The sequence below is a fragment of the Leopardus geoffroyi genome, chromosome D3, assembly GCF_018350155.1.
Source record: "Leopardus geoffroyi isolate Oge1 chromosome D3, O.geoffroyi_Oge1_pat1.0, whole genome shotgun sequence".
In the NCBI taxonomy this organism is placed as follows: domain Eukaryota; kingdom Metazoa; phylum Chordata; class Mammalia; order Carnivora; family Felidae; genus Leopardus; species Leopardus geoffroyi.
The window spans coordinates 1,216,750-1,235,346 of NC_059339.1; the positions used below are offsets into that span (position 1 = coordinate 1,216,750).

Consider the following 18,597-nt stretch of genomic DNA (forward strand, 5'->3'; position numbering starts at 1 on the left):
CTAAAAACTGCCAGCCGTACACGGTAGCCTTTTCCCACAAATCAAGTGACGGGATCCGTTTCTTTCTTCGGTTTACCGGGCGCCTGCTCTGTGCTGGGCGTCACCTCTGACCACTCGGCAGCTGTGACGAGACTTTCAACCCACTGTAACGAAAGCTTAGGTGGTTCAAAGTCCTCCCCTAGAATGTTTGGGGACTTCGGTAAGAGACAGACAAAGGCCCAAGAGGAAGGAGCCTTCCTCTCCGTCCCCCCACCCACTCAACACTGACCCGCCGAGCCCCCTCCTCCAGACACACAGCGACTCTGGTTCTTAACGCCTAATCGCTTGCGTTGTGTCTTCGCTCTCAAAAGCCACGAATTATTACTCACGAAAGACCTTCAAGTAAACGACAAGGAAGGGAAATTCTAAAGTGCAGTGCAAACAGCCAACTCCGAGGGGGGGCAGGATCTGGGTGGGTGTGCTCCATCACCCACGCTGTTTGTACACGTGCTTGGGAGTTTCCATAAGAGAACAGGGCACGTTCTAGAAGGGATGCGTCTGTGGTGACCGCAGGTGGGGAGGGGTGGCCCAGCTGGCCCCCAAGGCTCCCGCCGTCTGCACTTCTGGCTCCAGAACCACGTAACTACCCCAATAACCCTTTCGTCCACAAGCACCCCAAGAGAGAGCACCCCCAGATCCTAAACGCTTGCAAAGGCCCAGCTGGTAAGTCAGATGGAAAACAGCTTCAGACTGACTGCACACTGCGCCTTGATGCACGACAACCCCTGAGAACAGAGCACACAGGGGTCACAAACACGGTCTGCTGGGGAGTCAGTATTAAACAGCAGCATAAACTGCTGGAAACAGTCCCATCTTCGGGAGATACGTTAAATCATTTACGGATGAAAGGCCACGATGCCGGGGACCCCCTCCGAAAACGCTCTGGGGTGGGCTGCAGTGAACGGCAGGGGCAAGCCTGGTCTGTGGCTGGGCGGCGGGAGCGGGTGGGGTGCTCTCATACACCCTGAAATTCTCCGTGAGGAAACAAGGGCGACAGGGCTAACTATTGCCTACAGGAATACGATCTCTTTAACAAACAGGGTTGGCAAAACTTGAAAAGCAAAAAAAATTCACCTAAGTGTTAATCAAAATTGCTCGTTAACTTGAGACTACAGTACTACATCTCAAAACAGCTTTATGGTTTATTTATTTTGAGAGAGAGAGAGAGTAAGAGCGCGTGTGTGCGCGGGGAAGGGGCAGAGGGAATGCCAAGCAGGCTCCATGCTATCCGCTATCCGCGCGGTCCGACTCAGGGCTCGCCCCGACCTCAAGAACCACAAGGCCATGACCTGGGCAGAAGTCAAGAGTGGGACGCTAAACCGACTGAGCCACCAGGCGCCCCTCAAAATAACTTCACAATGATCATTCTCAAACCATCTGTCACCCCAAATTCGAAAGGTCAGCAATCAACAAATACGAGACTTTACAATGAAAGCTTCCGGAACACTTTCTATGCTAACACGACGCCTATTGTGGACGTCTGGTATTTACGCATGTAGAGCTGCAAGGCCAAAGAGCAGCCAGACCCCGTCACAGGGCACAGACTCTCGACCGACTTAAGACAAACGGAGTAGTGGGGCAGCCTGCAGGCCTCACCTCACACCCACAAGCCCGGCAGAGACGCCCCTGGGCTCCCTACGTACAGATGAGGAAACCGAGGCGAAACAGGCCAAGGAGTGTCCCGTGCTAGCTCAGCCAGAGAGCGAGGGCTCTGAAACCGTTGCTCAGCATAAGGGTTACTTGAGCATCTGATGACTCTGCTGCGGCCGCCCATGGCTCCCTGCGGTGGGGACGAACCCCTGGCCCTCCCGGCTCTGGCCCCGGGTTCCATCTGCGTGGCCCATCCACTGCTAGCCTCCCCTCCCCCGCCTCTGCCTCCTTCCACCTGCTTCGTTCTTTCTCCTCCAGCCTCAGCTGGTGGAAGCCTGCAGGGCCTCTCTCCTCCACACCTCTGCACGTCTGCGTCGTGGCCACGGCCCGCTCACCCGGGCTGCAGGCTGCGGGGCTGTCGTGGGCACCGAAGTGGCCGGGAGCCGGGCCGGTGCAGCAAGTCCTCAGCCAGCGCGCGTGGAGGAGCCCCCCGTCCCCAGACTTCCGGGGGCACGGGAACAAGCTTTGCTGCTGGCGTCAGCCTTCACAAGTCATTACGTTCTCTGTGGAAAACTTTGAAACCACAGGTGGACAGGACGGAAGGACAGGTGTGGGAGAAAGGCACCCGCACGGTTCCCGGGCACACCCACGAAACCGGGGCCACACTGGACCGTGTTCCAGCCTGCTTCTGCTCCCCAGGCAGCATCTTCCCACATCTCTGCGTCCACAAAGATCGTTTTTAAAATTAGGACTATTATTTCTTGGTCTGGAGGTTCCAATTTATTACACGGTCTCCCACGACCATTGCCAAGGTTTTATTTCTGAAAGCTGGCGAGCCCCGTGATGAACTCCTGGTCTGGATACCCGGCGGAGCCACGGCTCCGAGGGGGAGGGCATCCGCGCGGAGAGGGGCTCCTGCGCCGGGCGGCCTCTTCCCCATGCTGCACTGAGCCGACGCGGGTCCCCGTTACCCTGCAGCCTCTCCCTCGCTGAGCATTACTTTCCAACTTCACCAACCCGAGAGGCAAAAAACAGCATTTGCCAGTGAAGATACACTTTAAAAATGTATTTACTGACCATCTATCTTTCTTCTTTTGTGAGCGATCTTTTCATATCTTCTGTCTCTGGTTTTCTCGCTGCAGTGAGTGTCTTCTTGTCAACGGATGAGCGCTTTCTACGGTACGGATTTGAACCCTGTATCTTCTGTTAGCGATCGACGTTTTGACATTTGTCTTTAACTTTATTCAGGTCCTGCCCCCATCAGACCTACTATTCTTTCCTTATGATTTACAGCTTCAACTCTTAGAAAGTCTTTTCCAACGCTTAGATTACTGAACTTACTTTTACGTTTTAATACTTTATCTGGAATCCTATTTTTTCCCCCCAAGACAGAGTCAGTTATTACGGTAAAGAAGCTCTCCCAGCCACGCGTGGGGACACTCGGATGCTTCTTCAGCACCTACGGACGGAGACAAAGGACAGCTCTCGCCTGCTCGCACGGCTGACTGCGTTGGCTGGGTGGCGAGGCATTAGTGTCCCTGTTGCTCGGGGAGGGGCCGACAGGCCGCTAGCAAGCTGCTCGGACCCCTTAGTTTGTCCTGCGCGTGCCAGTGGCTTTAGTCCCGCAGGTTTCACGCCCTCTTGTGGGAAACAAGCTTGGCCTCGACTCCGTCCGGTCAGCTGCCTGTTTGCAACGTGGTCCCCACTGAACGGTGAACGCTTCCTAAATTCTCTGAGACCCACACATGTGTCATGCTGCCGCCTCTTGAGATAATTTTAGCAATTTACACTTTCTCAGAGAATTTTTTCAGTTATTTCCAGATCTGTTCAAATGCAGTTACACGCAGTATCCACGTACTGCAAATGCCTGTGACTGTTTTCTCACGCACTATGTGTTGTGCGTTTCCTCCGCTTTTCTCTGCAGGAAGCCTGCAGTTGCGTTTTACTGGTCTTTACCAGTTTCTCACTGGTTCCCACTTTCATTGTTACGGATTCCCTTCTCCTGCTTTCCTTAGATGCACTTTACAGTTTCTTTCTAGGTTGTCGAGTTGAAGGCTTGTTATGGTTTCTGTTTCTCAACGTAAGCACACCAGGTTATATAGGTTTTTATTTGAGGTTTTCACCGCGTGTGATGATTTTTTGACAAGAAATATTCTCACTGGGGCACTCGGCTGGCTCAGTCGGTGGAGCGTGTGGCTCTTGATCTTGGGTTGGAGTTCGAGCCCTGCACTGGGTGTAAAGATTACTTAACAAGAAAATCTTCAAAAAAAAAAAAAAAAAATCAAGAAGAAGAAACATTCTCATTGTCCTCACTTTCTCTCATTACTTTGTAAAAGTCTGTGCCCAATAGCATCCAGAATACTGCTCATTCAGAATTTCAGACACACCTTAATCATCTGGCTTTTACGGTGCAGACGTGGGTCTGATGCACCAACAGCCCTATTCTCTGCCCAGGGGACAACTGCCTGTTCTTCTCTGTGGACGCTTTGCTGCCACCTCCGTCCTCTTGCCTGGGACAGGAGAACAACTTTCAACCTGTCTTCTCATCGGGCCTGACTTTCTGGCTTTCACTGTCTTACCACGTGAAGGCTGGTCCTCAGCGGGCTACGCGGAGGTCACACCGCCAGCTGCACTGGGCCCTGGTGCTCAGTCACTCTGGCTCCTGGCGACCGCGCGCCGAGGTTCAAGCCAAGGCCGTCAAAGCCGTGGTGCCCGTCTGGAGCCGACGGCCTGGGGCAGCGGGTGGGAGGGAAGCAGGACATTGCCGCCCCAGGTGCCACACGACCGTGGGGGTGTGGAGGTGGCCCTGGCTCAAGGGCAGGCTGCCTGTTGTCCCCTCTCTGCCTGACAGTGCGTTCCCCCGGGGCTCACTGCCACCGAGTCCTGAAGCGTCCCTCTCTTCCCTGGGTGGGAAATTCTGGGCGGGCTGCCTTGTCCCGCAACGTGGACGGTAAGAGCCTCCCCCACTTCCGTAGCAACAACAGATTTTATTCTCTACTCATTACGTTCCTCTGTTACTTCAACGAGCGTCTGAAGGCGGCCAGGAAGGGTGAGGGACTGAACACGAGTGTTCAGGTAAGTCCTGGAACGAGAGGCTCAAAGACCCTTGTGTGCATGTCCGGTCTGGCGACTTTCCCCGCTGTCACCCGTCGGGGCCGGTCTGGTTAGTCTGGATCACCATCCTGTGCCACGAGGCCCCTCAATGCAAAGCACAGGCCTTCCCCCGGGCCCTGCTGCCCTCCCCAAGCCTGCACCTGCCTGGCCTCCGCCTCTGCCCCACGAGCCCACTCCCTCTCCCACTCCCCTTCCTGCAGCTCTGTGACTGACCAGCGGTCCCACCAACACCCCCAGGCGGTCCTGTGCCCAGTGTCATCACAAAGTTACCCAACTGGATGCAGTTGCTCCTCTGATCTGGCCCCCGGGAGCCCACGAGCTGGCCACGGACACCTTCCAGGCTGTTCCCCGGGACCCACCCGCCACTCCAAGCCCCGCCTGCACAGCCTCTACCGGGGACGGCAGCCTGGTCTTGGGACCACCGTTACACCATCAACACCGGCGTGCACCCCTCCTCCCCACAGGCTTCCTCATCTCCACACGGCGGGACTCAATGCATCTTCACACACTTGACCGCTTACTTCTTTGCTAACGTGCCTGTGTCAGCGTTTCCCCGCTTTTTATTCTACTGGCTTCCTTCCATGCACATCTGTCCTGCTAGATGAAGAACTCCAAGAACACAAAAGGCAACCAAATGCAGCGAGTGCAGTCCTGCCCGGTAGAGGCCTCGGGACATGCCACTGAACAAATAAAGACGACTGATTTCACTAGTACAACAGCGTGCACCTGAGTGTGCTGTCAGAAGTCCAAGGAGATATGAAACATCGTTTGAAACACGCTAAACGTTCTCGCTGAACTGCCACAACAGGGACACCTCACGTGAGCTCAGGTCCACACGGGCCCGAATCAGGAGAGCACCGTGGTGCACGGAAGCTTTGTTACGACCACCTGACAGCGGTGACTCCCCTGCCCTGCGGCCAGAGGCACCTTTCTCTGAACTTGAAGGAACCCCGCAAGGCCAAGACGGGCAGCAGCGTACCTTTCACCAGCTTCCCGTCTGTGACCGTCTTACTGGACGACGCCTCCTTCTTCCCCCCGGGGCCTCCTCTTCCTCCTGCGTCGGCCGAGTCTTCGCACACACCGTCCTCCCCAGCGTCACTTGGCTTTTCAGGGGCAGATTCTGCCGGGGCCTCTTCTGGTGCTGACACAGCCTAGAAAATAAACATGACCATAAGCTGCTCGGTAAGGAACCGCCCAGGACGGGTCACAGACAGACCGACAGACTCCGCTGAACCACATGTTACTGCTCACGCAGCACTAAGGAACACACTCTTGGAAACCCAGACCTGCCATTGTCTGATACAGCAGAACGGAAAGGGGAGTACACACGAGGCTTTCCCTCTGGAAGCACAGAACGCGTCTTAGAGCTCTAACACCGCCCGGGCGCCGATGCTCACGGCCTTTTCTCTGGATGCGGATGCCCGAGAACACTTTCGGGGCCGTGCCCACCGCCCGCAGGTGAGCCATATGCTTCAGTCTGAGCGATCACAGGTGCGAAGTCCAAAGAAACCCACGGACAGCGAGCAAGGCCTACGCCATCTACCAAAGCAGGTCTGAACAAAACGTGAGGGCGCCATGTAACGAGGGGGGTGGAACAGGACAGCACTCGAAGGGCAGGAGGAGCAGCGTCCGGTGGGCCTGAGGGTCACATGTGGGGACGCGGCCCGGGGCAGGCCGCCCAAGGATGAAGTCTGCGGCCCGGAGTGCACCACGCAGCTCCCACGTCAGCCGTGCACACACGTCTACGTTTTAGGCACAGAAGGAGACGTTGTACAAATATGGTATGTGGCCTCCACCAAAAGCAGTTACAAATAACAGCCACCGGAACATCAAACGCTTGGAGAGCGCGGGTGCTGTGTTCACGCCACGCGGCTCATCAGTGAACTATGACTACGGACCCCAAACACCGGTTTCACCTCTGAGAGGCGGGGAAGGGTAGAGACGGCATGTGCTGCGCACAACCGTCCGCGCCAGGGGCTCAGCGAGCCCGTTCCTGCATCCCGCCCGTAGGCACAAAATCCCTGCCGCGTCCAGAACCCGGAGCCTCCCTGCCCTGCAGACACACACCTGTGCACTGTCGCCCCCTTCCTTCTGGAGGAAGAACTGCTTCTTGAACTCGTAATAGGCGTTATACTGGTGCCAGGGCTGCAGGAACTCAAACCTAGGAGCGGAGAGGGTGGTGAGTCACTCGTGCGGGCACGCGCCCCGGCTGGCGCCAGGGTTCCTCCTGCCTGCTCGCCGCCGGCAGACGCCGTCCCCGACGCCCTCCAGCGACCCACTCAAGCCAGGTACCGCCTCGGCCGTGTGCAGAAGCAACGGCCGTACCCTCCCCACCTCGTGGACAAGGGAGACGAGACGTAGGGAGGGCGCGGGGCTCGCCCATGCTCGTGCTGTAACGTTGTAACCGCCACCTCACGCTGGATGGTTCACATCCGAGGCGTGGAACGGGATTTGATCACATGGCAGATTCTTTTGTTTTCTGCTTCTTCGGTTTTTGTTTACAAACACACACCTTTTTTTTAACTTGCTTTTTTTTTTTTTTTACCTGGCACACGTTTTTTCAGTTTTTATTTTCATTTCACCCAATTCACACGCAGAGTTCTAGCAGTTTCTCCCGAGCACAGCGTAGTGACAACACCTCTGTGTGCTGCCCGGCGCGCAATCCTTCATTCCCATGACCCATCTCACCCTCCCTCCCGCTGAGCGGCAGATTCTTCGTTTTAGAGAGAGAAAGAGAGAAAGAGCGAGGGTGTGATCGGGAGACAGGCATAGAAAGGGGGAGAGAGAGAATCCCAAGCAGCCTCCGTGCCAAGCGCAGAGCCCGATGTAGGGCTCGAACCCGTGAACCATGCGATCGTGATCAAGAGTCGGGCGCTCAACCGACTGAGCCCCCGGGCGCCCTGAGTGGCGGAGTTTTGAAAAGCACGGGTGCCGGCTCCGTTCCGGATGCTTCGACGTTCCTCCTTGAAGAACAAAACAAGACAAACGAGTCCCCCCCACCCAACTGCAGGTGATTCAGCAAGCTGGTTGTGAGACGTATTTACGTAAACACGTGAGGATCAGCCGCGGGGAAGAGAGAAGGCGGCTAGGCTGACGACAAGCTAAGTGACGTGCCGAGCACCGCGTCCGGCCGCCGCACGCCACTCCTCCCCTCACCTTTGGTCCTTCTTAGCGCGAACGCTGGTCTCGAACTTAAGGCCGTTCCGAGCCACGTATTCCGCCAGCTTGTCGATCACAGGCTGCATGTCGGGGGGCGGGGGGATGATGGCCGCCACGGGAGCAAGGGCACTGCGGAGAAGAGTCTCGTCACACGGCGCACCGGCGCACAGCGCTGCCGAGGGCGCTCAGCATCCCGGGCCGCACCCGCACGCAGTGACACACACACGGGGCGGCTCTGAGCGTGACCTCAAACACAAAAACTAACCAAAGTCCTCTGGTTTAAAACAGGGACCAAGACATCGTTGCCAGTGGGTAAAAATGGCGGTTTTATGGAAATTAAGACTTCAAATCATGAAAACAAGTTCACCCCTAACATTTCCCTCCAATTAGGAGCTAATTCTTTTTTTAAAAATTTTATTGGGGTTTGGGGGGCAGAGGGAGAGGGACAGAGAATCCCAGCAGGCGCCACACTCAGCACAGAGCCCGATGCGGGTCTCCATCCCATGACCCTGGCATCACGACTTGGGCTGAAATGGAGAGTCGGACGCTTAAGTGACTGAGCCACCCAGGCACCCCACGAGCTAATTCTTAGAGGCAGCCGAGAGTAAATCCCGTTGACTTTTTTTCAAGCTAAAAAGAGAACGTGGGCAGTGCAGCCCCACATTCTCATTTCACGCCCCCTTTCCTAGCACAGTCAGAAGGCAGGTCATTTTGCAGAAACATCCAAGTTTCTGTCGACTTCCAGCACAGGCACCCGGTGCCCCCAACAAAGCACCTGCTCTCTCTGCAGACACCTGGACGCTGCCCCGCTGCCCACTGCCACTTTAGGTCAGCGGTTCGATGGGTCTGACGGCCAGAACCCCATCTGCCTACGGCTTGTGGGAGCCACTTGCGTTAACTCCACAAAAGCCTGTTTCTTGCTGACGACTGCAGCTTCGCTTTGCACTGGTCTTCCTTCCCTAGTACTGCCCAGCTGAGATGTCAGCACATCAGAAAGACCGGACACAGGGGCCGGGGCAGCGTGCGGTGCCAAGGACGGGGGTTTACGAGGGTTGAGGGGCGCTAAGGATACGAAGGTTGGGGTGACGCGGGGCGCTGACTGGGAATCAATTTTCTCAGTGTTTACGACATGACAATTTCTGTTATGCCATCAACTCTGTAACCGGGGATCTGGACCCTGAGGTCTTCCACAAACCCCGATGAAAAACTCCAAACCACGAACGCGGAAGTGCCAGGCGAGGGGCAGAAGTGGGCGTACCTTGTGGTGATGGTGGAGGTCACCCCGCTGCTCGACTCTGCTGTGGTTGGGGGGGGCGGGGGCGTGGTCCCAGGGGGCGGCGGGGCGGCGGCCGTCACTCCGGCGGAGCTGGGCACGGCCACGCCGGCGGGCAGGGCGCCGTAGTAGGTGGCCACGTCGACCCCCGGCGGGGGAGGAGCCAGGCAGTAGGTGCCATCCGGCAGCATGTAGTAGCTATAATACATGGCGGCCACTGTCGCTGTGAAAACACAGGTGCAAGGTCACTCCTGTTCGTCCGCTCCCACACCGTTTTCTGTGCTCTCTGATGTAAGAGAGGCTGCCCCCGGGACACGTGATTTGGAAGGACCGGGCAACGTGCAGACACACACCTGGGGACTACGGGGAAGGGGCGGTGACCGAGCACACGAGACGTCCCCTCTCCAGCAGCTGGCGACCCCCGCTCGTGGGACCCCCGGCAGACCTCCCCCAGGAGGCCGGCCTCGGTGACCCACTCCTTTCCCAGTTATTCTCAGGGCACCACGCATCCCTCGTCCTGAGGGGCGTCTGTAAAGTTGTTTGCGCTCGGTCACCAGACAGCCCCGCCCACCCCGCCACGGTGCGTTGTAGTGAATTTACCACAGCCCGAGGGACACAGGTGCGGCTCTGCTGTCACTGGGTGACCTACAACAGCTTCCTAGCAAGTTGGGGATGTAAGCAAACACCGGTTTCAATAGTGAAAAGTCCTGTAAGTTTATTCATCTTTTTTTTTTTTTTTTGAAAAACATTCAAATCTATCGAAATCACAGAAAATTCAACGATCCTTGGGGCACCTGGGTGGCTCAGTCGGTTAAGTGACCGATTCTTGATTTCGGCTCAAGTCATGATCTCACGGTTCACGAGTTCGGCTCTGCACTGACAGTGTGGAGTCTGCTTAGGATTCTCTCTCCTTCTCTCTCTGTTCCTCCCCCGCATGTTCTCTCTCTCTCAAGATAACTAAGTAAACTTAAAAAACAAAGATTCAATGATCCAATTAGGAATCACTTCTAATCCTGTTGGGATAAGCGAATGATTCTCACTACACAAAGATTTAATTTCCTTTTCCTTGGAGGATGGTGACAAGATCTTTCCAACTACAGACTTTTACTTTGATTTTCAACTAATTCGCTTTAAAATTTTTTTTTTCAACGTTTATTTATTTTTGGGACAGAGAGAGACAGAGCATGAACGGGGGAGGGGCAGAGAGAGAGGGAGACACAGAATCGGAAACAGGCTCCAGGCTCTGAGCCATCAGCCCAGAGCCTGACGCGGGGCTCGAACTCACGGACCGCGAGATCGTGACCTGGCTGAAGTCGGACGCTTAACCGACTGCGCCACCCAGGTGCCCCTCAACTAATTCGCTTTAAACCAAGCACATTTATCAAGCGTCCGGCACTGTGCGCCCCTCCACTCAGGGGCCAGCAGCCTGAGGCATCCCTGCAGCAGCCGGCCTCCTGTCCCTGGCTGGAGTCACGTGCAGCCCCGCGTGCTGTGGGCTCAGCCGCCGCAGACGACCCTCGCGCTTCGTGAACACGCATGCGCGGCTCCCAGCGCGTCTTTCCCTCTCGATGTGACACCACCCGCTGCTCCACATGCACGAGGACACTCCGAATTTTCCCAGAAAGAGGCGCGGCCCCATATCCTGACCGCGTGATCTCCGCACGGAACACGGGGTCTTGTCTCTGAAGGAGGAGGGCGATCCGACACTGCTCACTGCGGGCAGGGGCCGAGGCGGGCGGTGGCGGGAAAAGCGCTTACAGGACAGACAAACGGATGCAGCGGTTCTGATGGAAGCTTTTCCTAACCAGCCTGCACCTCCGTCAGATATAACATCGTCCCTGCAGGAATGGAGCCACTGCTCCTCCTCCCCCTCTCCTGCTTCAGCCAGCCATCGGGGACCTTCTTCTCAGCCTCCACAGCCACCCGCGGAGGGGATGATGTGGCTCCAGAGAGGACAGAGCATAACCCCGACCTCCCTCAGAGAACGCCCACGTGCAGCCCGATGTCTCTGGGGAGGGGAAGGGACTCCTGTTCCTCCCTGTGTGGAGCGTCACATCTCAGCGGAAGGCACACACTCCGCTCCTGCCCCAGACAGTCAGCCTCCTGCCTGAAAACGAGCCGAAGTAGGTTTTATTTTTAATTAGAATTTCTAAAAATTTTAACGTTTATTTATTTTTAAGAGAGAAAGAGGGGCAGAGACAGGGGGACACGGGATCTGAAGTGGGGCTCGAACTTGCCAACTGCGAGATCATGACCTGAACTTCAGATGCTCCACCGACTGAGCCCCCCAGGCGCCCGCAGGTTTTCAACCGCAGCCACAAGCAGTGAGCCACGTGAACGGGTAAGAACCGAACAGCTGACGAGCTTCAGCTAACGGTGCACGTCCTGCGAGGTCGATGTAACACGTCCTTTACGTAACAGAGAAAATCAACGGTTCTTGGAACTGAGCACCGTCCCTCAAAGCGTGAACACGCAGACTAACTGTGCATGTGAGTTCCCTGAACCTCCGTCATGTTACGCTGAAACAACGTGTCGAAAACAGCGTTCCTGGCAAGACGGCGATTCACTCGGGCGTGCGTCCCCAGAGCACGTGAAGACACCGGTGAAGGCAGAGCGGGAAGTACACGTGCACGGCTGAGCCTCCGGGTCCGAAAACAGAACGGCACGCCCGAACCTGGATGCCGGGGCCCCCAGCACGGGGTCGCACTGAGGAGGAGAGGTGCCGAGCCGGCGTCCCCAGCAGACCCGCAGGGGCGGCCCTTGTCCGCGCCCCGACACACGTGCGGCGAGGCTCCCCTGCGGTCACACCGCACACAGTGAACACTCTCACAACCTCCATTTATCTACAAATATGCTGACGGCGACGAGACGCTGCTGTCTGGTGGCTGACCGGGGCGCGGCGAGTGCCACGCCGGGTTTAAGAGCTCCCCTTTCAGCTGGACCCTCGCGTCGAGGGCTGTCGGGGGCGAAGGGCTTCCAGGGGAGGGTCCTTTCTGCCCTCTGCCCCCAACAGTGGTGCTGGGGTGTGATGGTAGCGGCGGACCGCCGTCTGATCCCCACGCCCCGCCCATCACGGCACCTCTGGACCCCACTACCGAGCAGTGCCTCCCTCCCTCACTTCTGACGCTGGCACATCCACGCGGCGTCTCCCGCGTGACACCCCCCCCCGCCCCGCCCCCTGCTCCAGCCCCCACGGTCTGACCCCCAGCACCTCCCCCTCCCCAGGCCCCTGCTCCCAGGGGCAATTCTCTGCAACAGCAGTGTCGGGGCGCGGCTGGCTTCTAGGAGCTCGCACACTCCCAGCACACGGTGCACCCCCCAGCACACAGCAGGCCCCACGAGCCTTCCAAGGCAGCCTGGCGCCCAGATATGCAGGCACGCTGACTTACCCTATTCCACAGGTTCTGAGACGTGCGCTCAAAGCCAAAGACCCTTTGAGATGATCATCAGAGCGCGTTGTGTGTTTTGCACACAGCCTCCCCCCGCCCCCCGAGATTCTCACTGCTGGACCGAACCCCAGACAAGACAGAGGTCTGGTGCCCCAAGACCATGTTCCCTGCAGCCACCGTCACGTCCCAGACTCCCAAAGGGACCCCACCACACTCTCGTGTTACACGTTATCAGGCTTGCTGTTCTCCGGATTCTAGGTTGAATTTCTAAGAAGCGAGTGGGTTTTGCAGAAAGTTAAATGCGATGGCGTTATTAGCACGAGAACCACAAATGCCTGCTCCAAATGAACCCAAGCAACAAATTTCAAGGAGCACCTACATTTGCTGAGGGCCGGCATAGCTGTATGAAGAAAATCCAGCTGCTAGGAAGCATAAGGTGCATTCCGGCATGCTCCCTTCCCGGAATCGCATGTGCTCAGGAACGGACAGAGCTATGTGATACACGGTCACACAGACACGTCTACCTACCTTCCAAAGCCCTTCTGTTCAACTGGCCTGCAAAAACCAGGGCCACCTTGCTGATCTTTTATGTGACCTTAATCTCATATAGATTTAGCTCCCAGCGTTGGAAGGGCTCTCGAACAGAGGGCCGGTGAGCAATCCCTTCCGCGTGAGAGCCAGTTCAGGGGAGACAAACCCCATGTGAACGCGTTAAGAATGAAAATGGCTTCCCTGAGTGCCACGGAGAAAAGAGTTTATTCTTAAAAAGAAAAAAACAACAACAATCTATTTTACTCACACAAGACACAAGACGTCAGGATGCCAGAGCGTGACCCTCCAGGGTGTGTGAACAGCAGTCGTGAGCAGGCCCCCCCCCGCCACCTGCACCTCAGCGTCTCACCTGTCCAGGCCCAGGTCAGCAGCCGTGCCCCCCGGCTGCCTCCACTGGGCCTGCGGATGGCCCTGGCTGTGCACCCCGGGGACCTTCCTCGTGAGTTCAAGGGCTTTAGGACCCGCTTGTGTTTGAGGATTCCAGAATTCCCATCTCCAGCTCCGAGTGGAACTTGCACATTAATTGCACACCCCACCGGGCCACCTCATGAGTGGTTCACACCAGGGAGTACAGACTGGGATCCCTGCCTGCCCCCCCCCCTCCCCGCACCCCCAGGGAGCGGCAGTGCCTCCTGGTGGGGCGGCACACTGCACGACTCCTCCCAGCGCCTGCTCAAAAGTTCCGGGAGCCCTGCCTGGACCAGACACGGCTGCCCCCACCCCACCCCCTAACAAGTCCCCTGTGCCACATGCCACGACCCCCCTCCCCTCTCCGTCCCCCAGCTGGACTTCCTCCCTGACCACGCCTCTGGCATGGTGACCTCTTGGTCTCCATGATCCCCCACGACCCGAGGAACCTCGCTCACCACTATTCCTGGCGTGGCACGACCACAGTGCTGATCTGCTCGGCGACTGTCCAAGTTACGCATGGGAGGATGAGGACTGGGAGGGTGTGAGGGCACCCTGCAGCAGCCAGGACTACTAGGCGACGGGCCCAAACCTGAGACCCGAGCGACAGGACTCAACCCACCGTTCTGCGCCTGTCTGGACTACCTCCCACCCACGGGAGCAGCATGAGGGCGTGTTCAGACATTCGAGAACTAAAAGAATGTGCGTCCCTGTGTACCCGACGAGAGCACAAGCTCCAACAAAACACAGGAGTAAACCAACTGATCAAGCAGGGGAAACCCCAGGCACTAACACAGGAAAGCAACAAAAAGTCAGGGAACAGAGGGCTGCAGGCCGAGAACGCGGCCACTCCAGACCGGAGCAGGGGCGGAAGGCTCCAGAAACACGACTGTCAACGCCACCCAAACGCAGGCCACCAGCACGACCCCCGGCAGACCAGAGAGCACGTCGTGCAGGCACCTGCAGTCTGTAGGGCCATCGGATAAAAAGAAGTCTGTAACATGAGAACATTTATATTCCAGCAAAGCCTCTGATTCCGGGATAGAGCAGGGGCTGGCAAACGCTTACAGCCAGACAGTAGATATATTACCTTTCGTGGACCAAAAGGCAAAATGAGATACTCAGAGTATATAAATGAGTATTTACGTGATACTGAGTATACAGATACTCGGAGAAAGAGAAAAAACAAATTCCCACACAGTTTTTAATTGATGAAATTCAAATTTTAATAGAAATAACTGAGCGGCTTTTTAGGGGGTAGTACAGGTCTACAAATGGGAAAAATGACATTCTTTCCGTGAAGGAGGACACTTCACTTAGCTGGGGTTCTAAGTCAGGGTTCCCAGCAGCAGGCTGTGAAGACGTGTGGCAAAGCTTGTTCTCAGCTCACGGACACACACACACACACTGGCCGGGTTCACGGTCACACACACAGGCAGTGGCCGGGTCTACACGCAGCCTGCAGTGCACCTAGACCCGGACAGGGTCGCACGCCTGGCAGTTTCCAGCTAAAACACCTCCCTTCCCTCCACAAACTGGAATTTGGGTTTTTCAAAAGTCAAACTTTTCTGGAGAGCTGTTTAGAAATGCTCTTACAACCTCGGTGGCTGACAACCTCGAAAGTATTTTCAAACACATGCAAAAGTTACAGGAGTAAAACCTGCCCTTACTCCCATTATTTGGGTACGCCGTGTTCCCTGCCATTCTGTGACCGCACGTTCAGGGATTTCCGAGGCACGCGTGGACTCTGTGGACAGGATGGTACGCACGTGCCGAAACACTCGCGGGGTCTGATCTCCGACTTAGGTCCACGGCGACGCAGTAAAGGCCCCACCCTGTAACACTATGCACAGAACATACGATACTGTAGATAACTTCCCAAATCACAAGGCAGGTTCCTTGATCTCTATTCAAGCTAGACTTTGGGGGAAGCCACCAGGCAGCAGATGCGTGCGATGCCCTAGGGACCTGTGCATCACACACAGCGCCACCTGAGCCGCCCCTCCCCTGCCCTCTCATGTGCTTACCCAGCTGACAGAGCAGTGTCAGGATAAACAACCTTCACGATGATTTCACTATCAAGTTCTACACGACTACCTCTTCTGCTGAAAATAAACCCTAATAAAGGTTCTTTTAGTATCTAAGGAGTCAGATCCCGAACTCAGAATTAATCTCACGGCCTGTCTACTTGATTAGAGAACTTTCTTCTGCCCACAGTTAAAAAATTATGCTCGGGGCGCCTGGGTGGCTCCGTCGGTTAAGCGTCCCACTTCAGCTCAGGTCATGATCGCGCAGTCTGTGAGTTCAAGCCCCGCATCCGGCTCTGTGCTGACGGCTCAGAGCCTGGAGCCTGTTTCGGATTCTGTGTCTCCCTCTTTCTCTACCCCTCCCCCGTTCATGCTCTGACTCTCTCTCTCTCAAAAATAAATAAATGTTAAAAAAATTAAAAAAAAAAAAAGTTATGCTCTTTTCACTGAAAACCTTTACCCCAGGAGAGGTCGAGTTACAGGAGTTCAAACACTTGGCATCACAACCCAATTCAGTAATTGCTATTATCGCCGCTGTCTGCATTTTCAAGGCCGGGGACAGAAGCAGAGGACGAGAAACGGAAGGACGACCTGGCCATCTCAAGTTTCTCTCACCCGCTCGACAGCCTGCTGACCCCACGCCGAGACTTCCAGCTTCGCCTCCCAGACTTGGGCCGCCTCCCCGAGTCCTGAAGGGCCCTCTGACCAATGACCTGTGGGCTCTCCATCACTCAAGTCTGGATGGCAGGAAAACCAGTCCAGCCAACCAACAACCCCAACATTGCCGAGTCCACAGTCGTGTTGTTAGAGCGATCGTTTTCTGAGCAGAGCTGACACACAACGTTACATTAATTTCAGGGGTACAACATGGTGATCAACATAACTCGACAGCGTTTAAGTACAACATTATGCCCTCCCGTCTCTCCAAATACTTGGAAGCATCTGGATCACTGTATTGTGTCTGAATTATTTTCAAACTTATTACTGCATAACGCATCCCAGCCATCTTCTATTTACCCCCTGATGGCCTCCAGACAACCCAATGTTAAAAATTCCAACAGGAGACTTATCTCTTGGTCATCAAAGTAGATTAGGAAAACCCGAACGGCTTGTGCAGTGACAAAGAATGTGATGTGTGTAAAGCTGGAGAAGCACCTGAACCAATCGATTTTACACACAGGAACACGTGACTCAGGAACGTCAGCCCAGTGTTTAAAAGCCAATGCTCTCTTTCTGGCAGATGAAACCTCGAAAGGCCTGTCTCCAACCATTGCTTAAAGTCGGCATCAATGACCCCCACGTAAAAAGTTTTGAGTTCTTAATCCCGTACCGGGTTCTGGAGGCCTGTGACATAAAAACAGATTCCGGAGAGTTCCGGGTGAAGACGGGGAGTGGTTCAAGCATGCAGCCCGAGCCGCAGGGTGGAGGTGCTCGCAGGGAGGGCCTGCGGGGCGGCTCCGCCCTGGGAGTCCCTGACTGCGGAAGGACACCTGCTCTGGGGGAGCTTCAGGATCCACAGGAGAGCAGAGAGTGGGTTTTCCAGAGGAGGCTGCACTTGGAAGGGAGGACAAAGGGGCTCAGAGAAGGCGGGACACGAGTGTCCAGGGGGGAGCGCCGCAGCATCGGGTCAAAGGTCGGGGCAGGGCTGCCAATGTGGGTGGGAGAGACGGCAAGGGAAAGGCGAAGTGCGCAGGCCCGCCGTGGCCAGACCCCGGGAGCCGAGCACCACACGTGAACGGCGAAGACAGGAGTCTGGACATAAAGAGAATGCACACAGTGGCTGCATTTTCTGGGCCACAGATGAATCTGGTGAGACAAGAGTTCCACGGAGCACAAAGAAAAGGAAATAAAACCACCACTGAGATGAAGAGGGAGCTGGGCTTGCTGCCTGTTCCTGTGCCACCGCCTGGAACCAGAGGCCCGCGACAGAACACAGTTCCCTGGAAATGAGAAGCCGATCACTCCAGGACGGCTGGGGAACAGGCCAGGTCAGAAGCCGGCCCCTACCTTTCCACAGCAACATCCGAGCCCAGGACCCGCTGGCTGCGCACGGAACCCTCCGCCAAGCTGCTCTCTACGTGAGAAGGGCACAGACGCGTGCCAGTGACATCTCAGAGAATGGTGTCCAGGAGCGATTAGTGAAAACCAAGCAGCTAACACACCTGCGCAACCGGTCGGGGGCGATGGCCGGCCGACGCAGGCTTCTCAGGGTAGGAAAGACCAGGTCAGATGCCAGCTTACAGAGGGCTCGGAGACAGAAGACGCTCCCCAAGACTTTTATACCCAGACAAGTTTTCCTTTCTACACGAAGGTGGGAGGGGGTGCTTCTCGAGCGAGTGAGAACATGTGACCAGGACCCTCACGACGTGTGTCCGCGAGACTCAAATCGCCAAAGAGTCAAAGAATGGAGCAAAGGGGTGTCTGGGTGGCCAGTTAAGTGTCCAACTCTTGATTTTGCCTCACGTCATGACCTCGCAGTTCATGTTAGAGCTCTGTGATGTTGGCTCGGAGCCTGCTTGGGATTCTCTCTCTCTCTCACTCTCACTCTGTCACTCTTCTGCTCTATCTCCCAAAATAAAAATAAACTACAAAAACACAACACAACACCAAAGAACTGGATGGAGCAGAGGCACCCTGGCGAGAGCCTCACACTCCAGACGGAGGCCGACCACGTGGTGTCTTGGACCACAAACAACGTAAATCTTACTCTTACAACAGAAACATAGTACTACTGCTCAAAAATCAGGAGGCAGAGGAGGGGTGAAGGGAAGGGATTTTAGGACTATTTTAACTTCCTCTAGTTTCACAGTTAATAACATCTAAGATAAAAACTGAGCTTTAAAAGGAATCTACGATTTCAACCTCTTTATTTCCTAATCACTAGGACTGAATTCCTTTTTTTTTCTTTAATTAATTTACTCTGACATAGAGAGAGCATGAGCCAGGGGAGAGGCAGAAAGAGAATCTGAAGCAGGCTGAGCTGTCAGCACAGAGCCCAATGTGGGCCTTGAACTCATGAACTGTGAGATCATGACCTGAGCTGAAA

At 55.7% G+C, this 18,597-nt stretch overlaps 1 protein-coding gene across 2 annotated transcripts in view; it reads right to left on the reverse strand.

Moving 5' to 3' along the window:
* LOC123588467 (splicing factor SWAP) overlaps window positions 1-18,597 on the reverse strand; it is a 69,608-nt gene that overhangs the window by 29,419 nt on the left and 21,592 nt on the right. For both annotated transcript variants that reach the window (XM_045459492.1, XM_045459493.1), the window contains 4 exons: window positions 9,161-9,398; window positions 7,900-8,031; window positions 6,811-6,904; window positions 5,723-5,894 (listed from right to left, as the gene is read on the reverse strand). In XM_045459492.1, the coding sequence (XP_045315448.1) occupies window positions 5,723-5,894; window positions 6,811-6,904; window positions 7,900-8,031; window positions 9,161-9,398 (636 nt within the window). The remainder of the gene's footprint in view (window positions 1-5,722; window positions 5,895-6,810; window positions 6,905-7,899; window positions 8,032-9,160; window positions 9,399-18,597) is intronic.